Source organism: Triticum urartu, chromosome 3A (genome assembly GCF_056163025.1).
Source record: "Triticum urartu cultivar PI428250 chromosome 3A, HENAU_Tu73, whole genome shotgun sequence".
Taxonomy (NCBI): domain Eukaryota; kingdom Viridiplantae; phylum Streptophyta; class Magnoliopsida; order Poales; family Poaceae; genus Triticum; species Triticum urartu.
The window spans coordinates 510,216,504-510,225,137 of NC_141875.1; the positions used below are offsets into that span (position 1 = coordinate 510,216,504).

Consider the following 8,634-nt stretch of genomic DNA (forward strand, 5'->3'; position numbering starts at 1 on the left):
AAACTATCAAGTAGTCATCATATTGAGCTAGCCAAACGTTCATAACGTCTGCATCTGCTCCTGCAATAGGTCTGTCACCTAGCGGTGCATCAAGGACATAATTCTTCTGTGCAGCAATGAGGATAAACCTTAGATCACGGATCCAATCCGCATCATTGCTACTAACATTTTTCAACACAATTTTCTCTAGGAACATATCAAAAATAAAACAGGGGAGCTAAATGCGAGCTATTGATCTACAACATAGATATGCTAATACTACCAGGACTAAGTTCATGATAAATTAAAGTTCAATTAATCATATTACTTAAGAACTCCCACTTAGACAGACATCCCTCTAATCCTCTAAGTGATCACGTGATCCAAATCAACTAAATCATGTCCGATCATCATGTGAGATGAAGTAGTTTCATTGGTGAACATCACTATGTTGATCATATCTACTATATGATTCACGCTCGACCTTTCGGTCTCGTGTTCCGAGGCCATATCTGTATATGCTTGGCTCGTCAAGTATAACCTGAGTATTCCGCGTGTGCAACTGTTTTGCACCCGTTGTATTTGAACATAGAGCCTATCACACCCGATCATCACGTGGTGTCTCAGCACGAAGAACTTTCGCAATGGTGCATACTCAGGGAGAACACTTCTTGATAATTAGTGAGAGATCATCTTAAAATGCTACCGTCAATTAAAGCAAGATAAGATGCATAAAAGATAAACGTCACATGCAATCAATATAAGTGATATGATATGGCCATCATCATCTTGTGCTTGTGATCTCCATCTTCAAAGCACCGTCATGATCACCATCGTCACCGGCGCGACACCTTGATCACCATCGTAGCATCGTTGTCGTCTCGCCAATCTTATGCTTCCACGACTATCGCTACCGCTTAGTGATAAAGTAAAGCATTACAGCGCAATTGCATTGCATACAATAAAGCGACAACCATATGGCTCCTGCCAGTTGCCGATAACTTGGTTACAAAACATGATCATCTCATACAATAAAATTTAGCATCATGTCTTGACCATATCACATCACAACATGCCCTGCAAAAACAAGTTAGACGTCCTCTACTTTGTTGTTGCAAGTTTTACGTGGCTGCTACGGGCTTAAGTAAGAACCAATCTTACCTACGCATCAAAACCACAATGATAGTTTGTCAAGTTGGTGCTGTTTTAACCTTCGCAAGGACCGGGCGTAGCCACACTCGGTTCAACTAAAGTTGGAGAAACTGTCACCCGCTAGCCACCTTTGTGCAAAGCACATCAGGAGAACCGGTCTCGCGTAAGCGTACGCGTAATGTCGGTCCGGGCCGCTTCGTCCAACAATACCGCCGAACCAAAGTATGACATGCTGGTAAGCAGTATGACTTATATCACCCACAACTCACTTGTGTTCTACTCGTGCATATAACATCAACACATAAAACCTAGCTCTGATACCACTGTTGGGGAACGTAGTAATTTCAAAAAATTTCCTACGCACATGCAAGATCATGGTGATGCATAGCAACGAGAGGGGAGAGTGTGATCTACGTACCCTTGTAGACCGACAGCAGAAGCGTTAGCACAACGCGGTTGATGTAGTCGTACGTCTTCACGGCCCGACCGATCACGCACCGAAACTACGGCACCTCCGAGTTCTAGCACACGTTCAGCTCGATGACGATCCCCGGACTCTGATCAAGCAAAGTGTCGGGGAAGAGTTCCGTCAGCACGACGGCGTGGTGACGATCTTGATGTACTACCGTTGCAGGGCTTCGCCTAAGCACCGCTATAATATTATCGAGGATTATGGTGGAAGGGGGCACCGCACATGGCTAAGAATATGATCATGTGGATCAACTTGTGTGTCTAGGGGTGCCCCCTGCCCCCGTATATAAAGGAGCAGGGGGAGGTGTAGCCGGCCAGGAGGAGGGCACGCCAGGAGGAGTCCTACTCCCACCGGGAGTAGGATTCCCCCCCTTTCCTAGTTGGAATAGGATTCGGGAGGGGGAAAGAGGAGAGAGAGAAGGAAGGGGGCGCCGCCCCCCTCTCCTTGTCCTATTCGGACTAGGGGGGGAGGGGCGCGCGGCCCAGCCCTGGCCACCTCTCCTCTCTTCCACTAAAGCCCACTAAGGCCCATATACCTCCCAGGGGGTTCCGGTAACCTCCCGGTACTCCGGTAAAATCCCGATTTCACTCGGAACACTTCCGATATCCAAATATAGGCTTCCAATATATCAATCTTTATGTCTCGACCATTTCGAGACTCCTCGTCATGTCCGTGATCACATCCGGGACTCCGAACAAACTTCGGTACATCAAAATGCATAAACTCATAATATAACTGTCATCAAAACCTTAAGCGTGCGGACCCTACGGGTTCGAGAACAATGTAGACATGAACGAGACACGTCTCCGGTCAATAACCAATAGCGGAACCTGGATGCTCATATTGGCTCCCACATATTCTACGAAGATCTTTATCGTTCAGACCGCATAACAACATACGTTGTTCCCTTTGTCATCGGTATGTTACTTGCCCGAGATTCGATCGTTGGTATCTCAATACCTAGTTCAATCTCGTTACCGGCAAGTCTCTTTACTTGTTTCATAATACATCATCTTGCAACTAACTCATTAGTTGTAATGCTTGCAAGGCTTATGTGATGTGCATTACTGAGAGGGCCCAGAGATACCTCTCCGACAATCGGAGTGACAAATCCTAATCTCGAAATACGCCAACCCAACATGTACCTTTGGAGACACCTGTAGAGCTCCTTTATAATCACCCAGTTATGTTGTGACGTTTGGTAGCACACAAAGTGTTCCTCCGGCAAAGGGGAGTTGCATAATCTCATAGTCATAGGAACATGTATAAGTCATGAAGAAAGCAATAGCAACATACTAAACGATCGGGTGCTAAGCTAATGGAATGGGTCATGTCAATCACATCATTCTTCTAATGATGTGATCCCGTTAATCAAATAACAAAACTTTTGTTCATGGTTAGGAAACATAACCATCTTCGATTAACGAGCTAGTCAAGTAGAGGCATACTAGTGACACTCTGTTTGTCTATGTATTCACACATGTATTATGTTTCCGGTTAATACAATTCTAGCATGAATAATAAACATTTATCATGATATAAGGAAATAAATAATAACTTTATTATTGCCTCTAGGGCATATTTCCTTCATTGCCTACCAAAGATGGCAATACCTAGATCTAGCCTTGCTTTTTATGCCTAGCTAGGGGCGTTAAACGATAGTGCTTGTTGGGAGGCAACCCAATTTTATTTTTATTCCTTGGTTTTTGCTCCTGTTTAGTAATAAATAATTTATCTAGACTCTGTCTTTGTTGTGTTTTTTGTGTGTTTAATTAGTGTTTGTGCCAAGTAGAACCGTTGGGAAGACTTGGGGAAAGTCTTGTTAATCTTGCTGTAAAAAACAGAAACTTTAGCGCTCACGAGAACTGCTGACATTTTTATTTGGAAAGTGATATTTAGTTAATTATTTTTGCAGATGATTAATAGATAAATTCCTCACGTCCATTAATTTATTTTAGAATTTGTGGGGTTCCAGATCTTGCGCTAGCTACAGATTACTACAGATTGTTCTGTTTTTGACAGATTCTGTTTTTCGTGTGTTGTTTGCTTATTTTGGTGAATCTATGGCTAGTAAAGTGGCTTATAAACCATAGAGAAGTTGGAATACAGTAGGTTTAACACCAATATAAATAAAGAATTAGTTCATTGCAGTACCTTGAAGTGGTCTTTTATTTTCTTTCGCTAACGGAGCTCACAAGATTTTCTACTTTAATTTTGTGTTGTGAAGTTTTCAAGTTTTGGGTGAAGATTTGATGGATTATGGAACAAGGAGTGGAAAGAGCCTAAGCTTGGGGATGCCCATGGCACCCCCAAGATAATCTAAGGACACCTAAAATCCAAAGCTTGGCGATGCCCCGGAAGGCATCCCCTCTTTTCGTCTACTTCTATCGGTAACTTTACTTGGAGCTATATTTTTATTCACCACATGATATGTGTTTTGCTTGGAGCGTCTTGTATGATTTGAGTCTTTATTTTTTAGTTTACCACAATCATCTTTGCTGTACACACCTTTTGAGAGATCCATACATGATTTGGAATTTGTTAGAATACTCTATGTGCTTCGCTTATATCATTTGAGTTATATAGTTTTGCTCTAGTACTTCACTTATATCTTTTAGAGCACGGTGGTGGATTTGTTTTATAGAAACTATTGATCTCTCATGCTTCAATTATATTATTTTGAGAGTCTTAAATAGCATGGTAATTTACTTAAATAATCCCAATATGCTTGGTATACAATTATAATACAAAGAACTTCCTTATGAGTGTGTTGAATGTTATGAGAAGTTTGATACTTGATAATTGTTTTGAGATATGAAGATGGTGATATTAAAGTTGTGCTAGTTGAGTAGTTGTGAATTTGAGAAATACTTGTGTTAAAGTTTGTGATTCCCGTAGCATGCACGTATGGTGAACCGTTATGTGATGAAGTCGGAGCATGATTTATTTTTTGATTGTCTTCCTTATGAGTGGCGTTCGGGGACGAGCGATGGTCTTTTCCTACCAATCTATCCCCCTAGGAGCATGCGCGTAATACTTTGCTTTGATAACTTGTAGATTTTTGCAATAAGTATATGAGTTCTATATGACTAATGTTGAGTCCATGGATTATACGCACTTTTCTCACCCTTCCACTTTTGCTAGCCTCTCTTATACCGCGCACCTTTCGCTGGTATCATACACCCACCATATACCTTCCTCAAAACAGCCACCGTACCTACCTATTATGGCATTTCCATAGCAATTTCGAGATATATTGCCATGCAACTTTCCACCGCTCTGTTTATTATGACACACTCCATCATTGTCATATTGCTTAGCATGATCATGTAGTTGACATCGTATTTGTGGCAAAGCCACCATTCATAATTATTTCATACGTGTCACTCTTGATTCATTGCATATCCTAGTACACCGCCGGAGGCATTCATATAGAGTCATATTTTGTTCTAAGTATCGAGTTGTAAGAAAAATAGAAGTGTGATTGTCGTGGAATTGTCACGGCAGATGTCCTTTTGCAAGGACTTAGTCATGGAGCCATCGCAACTAGGAAGCTTAAAGGGGTTAATCGGGACAAGGACACGCGAGGTTTATACTAGTTCAGCCCCTTACGGTGAAGGAAGGCCTACGTCTAGTTGGGTTGGAATTGCTTGAGGTTTCGATGACCAGGGAGCGAGATACGCTATGCCTGGCTCTCGATCCGTTGTTTCTCACCCTAAGCCGCTGGCGGGTCGTCCCCTTATATACACGGGTTGACGCCCTGCGGCCTACAGAGTCCCGGCCGGCTCATAAACAGTGTCCGGCTCGGCGACTAGTTACTTCTACCTTACAGTACAAGTTATACCATCATGGCGGTTTATCTTTACGGGCCTCAGAGTCGCCTGTGGGCCTTTAAGCCTTTTAGTGAACCGCCATCTTCATGCCTTGGTCTTGGGCTTCTGATGAACCTCTATTTGCGTAACCCGGCCCCTCCTGGATGGCTTACACAAATAGTCATATCCCCAACATTAGGCCCCAGATTGATTTGAACCGGTTCATGTCAATCTTTGAAAACCTTATGAACTGGCCTTTAGTCTTCTGTCTTGCGTGAAAATTGTAACCCGCCGTGACGTCATCCTTTGGCTCTGGGTTAAATCACCATGACGTCATCTTCAATAAAACTTATATTTTCATTCATCATATCTTCAACGGATCTTTGCCTTTACTGACCCTCCCGAAAATCGAGGCGTCGGGGCCGCTGGATAATGATGTCTTGGTCTCCTCATTTCTCGCGCCGTCTCAGTCGGTCCTCCTTATAAATAGGCGCGACCTAGGTCTTTTTCATTTCCTCTGGTCGTCTTCTTCCTCGCACTCCCTCTTCTACCGCTCGAGCTCCGCCGCCGCCACCGTCGGAAACCTCGTCTTCACCGACTCAGGCCGCTGCATCACCCTGTTTTTTGACCAGAGAACAACGGCAACCCTCCGCAGTTCTTCCACATCGGTGAGTTCTCTTTCCCCCCTTTCTCAGATCTGCATTAGTATTGTCTTGAGTTCGTCGACGTTCATCGTCGCCCGACGCAACCTCCATTAGTTCTTACCTCTAATACCTTATTCAGATCGTAAAAACCACATAGAACTGTTGCGGAGGATGTTGTGTGCTTATTCTGTATGAAAACAGATCTCATTTCCTTGTTTTGGAAGCCCTCCTTGAGTATATGAACTTCCCTGTACTGTTTTAGGTCTAGAAATTTTTCCTTTCCAGAGCATCATTTGATCCAAAATAATAATTGCAATTTGTGAAACCTGTTTGCTCCACACTTGGCCAAAAACTGTATCTGTTGACTCTGTTTCAGCCATAGTAGTCCGTGTAACCGGTTTAAGATAATACCGGCTGTCAGCACCGCTTGCTTCTGGCGACTTAAGAAAACCTTAATCATCTTTAATACCTACAGCTGTTAAACATTATCACATAGTTACCTGTATGTCATTAGGCCCCTTCTTAAGCCGCCATCTTAAATAACCCAATAATGCTTATTCTCCGGGTTATAATAAACCGGAAAATTTCCTTTATCTTGTTGTAGGCTTCAATTTACTCAATGGCACCCAAAGCTGTTAAACCTCCGGTTACCTGCAACTGGGTCCCATCCATTGTTACAGAGAGCAAACTGTCCAAGTTTGTAAAGTCTGGCCATCTGCCCAAGAAGGATGTCATGTCTTATCGTGCTCCTGACCTGTCTGAAGAGAAACCTCAACCCAAGGAAGGGGAGGTGATCATTTTTACCGATCACATGAGCCGGGGATTTGCTCCTCCCGGTTCAAAATTATTTAGAGACGTTTTGCACTTCTTTGACTTAAGACCTCAAGACATCGGGCCCAATTCCGTGTCAAATATCTGCAACTTCCAAGTTTTCTATGAGGTCTACCTTGGAGAAGAACCCAGCCTACTTTTGTTCAGGGAATTGCTCTATTTGAACCGGCAGAATGAGCGGGCCAACGGGCCCAGTCTGGAGCTTGGTGGCATATCGATTCAAAGGCGGAGAGACTGCCTGTTCCCTTATGCTGAATTGCCGAGTCATCCAAAGGACTGGAACCAGACATGGTTCTACTGCCAAGATACTTCTCCGGCTGGTGAAAACCCGCTGCCCGGCTTCCGTGCATTGCGCCTTGAACCTACTCACCCGCTGCCGGATAAGTTGATTGCTATTGAACGTCTGCCACTCACCCCCAAGATCAAGAAGATTAAAGCTCTTTTAGGGAACGGCTTAGATGGCATTGACCTGGTCCGAGTCTGGGTTGCTTGGAGAATAATTCCGTTAAGCCGCCGCCCCGGCTTAATGTGTAATTATTCAGGCGAGAAAGATGACCCTCAGCGTCATAGTCCTGACGACTTACCAGATGACGCAGTGGAAGCTACAACTCAGTCTTTGTTGAAAGAGGGCATAGTGAATAGTAACGCTTTCGGCTTACTACCTTTTTGCAAGAAGAACCCGGCCCCTGCAGTAAGTTTCTAGCCGTCGGGTTATTTTTTATCATGTTATACTGTATTCTTACGCATAACCCTTTATAACCTTTTACAGGCAAATGATAACTTCTGGAAAATCCAATATGATCATGAGGCGGCCAAGAAAGCCAGGGCGGCCAAGAGAGCCGAAAGGAAAACCGCCAAGCCCACCACTTCAAGGAAAAGGAAGCCAAGCGCTTCTGAGCTATTTCAGCTTGATGATTCTGATGATAATGAGGAAGAGGTAACTTTTTAATTTCCCTTTCTCCTTTATCACTACCTTACTGATATTAACCTTCTTTCAGGAAGACACGGGCAACAGCCAACCCGTCGAGGAAGAGGTAACTATAATCTCCTCCGACTCCGAGCTTCGGCCGCGTCAGAAAATTCGAAGAGTAACCCGGAAAGTAAGATTTTCACACCCTTTGGCTTACCAAGATCCTGACTTTCTTTTGAAGCAACAGCAATTTGAAAACCGGAGGCAGACCCAGACCAGCAAGGATGCAGAGCTATCCTCCGGCTTGCCTAACACAACGCGGAAGCGTCAGACTGAGGTTATCTCCAACTTATACCCTTTTTTACCTTTGGCGGGTCTAATCCGTCAACCTCTCAATTCCTCTGACTCCAATTACCAGGATACCTCTCCTTCATCCGGCGAGTCCATGCAATCAAACATGTCGGCTTTTAAGACTGCCCCTGGGTAATATCAATTTATTCACCTTATGTTTTTTTTCTTCATGTTTCTTTACTTATTTCTTTGCTTTGCCCACAGTGTGCAGGTTAAGCCCAGGAAGAAAACCAAGAAGGATAAACCGGCCCAAACCCCTGTGGTGACTGAACCGGAACATGGTATAGCTGCTCCCGACTCTTCCACACATCAACCGCCGCCTGAGCCGGCTCAAGACATTGCAGCACCAACTTCTGACCCGCCTGCTGAAGATATTCTTGATGGTTCTGTTAACCCGGAGGCACCTAGCCCAGTCAAAACGGCTGACCCAGAAGTGGAATTTCTCAAGGCTCAATTCGTTGAGCCGGCCAGGCCCACCGTCCT

General features: G+C 44.1%; 1 protein-coding gene across 1 annotated transcript; it reads left to right on the forward strand.

Annotated features, from left to right (window-relative positions):
* The first annotated feature begins 6,678 nt into the window (after positions 1-6,678).
* Positions 6,679-8,287, forward strand: LOC147980304 (uncharacterized). The gene is made up of 3 exons (XM_087516868.1): positions 6,679-7,581; positions 7,660-7,827; positions 7,889-8,287. Exons 1-3 carry the CDS (start codon positions 6,679-6,681, stop codon positions 8,285-8,287), a joined length of 1,470 nt encoding a protein of 489 aa, XP_087372994.1.
* Positions 8,288-8,634: the final 347 nt, after the last annotated feature.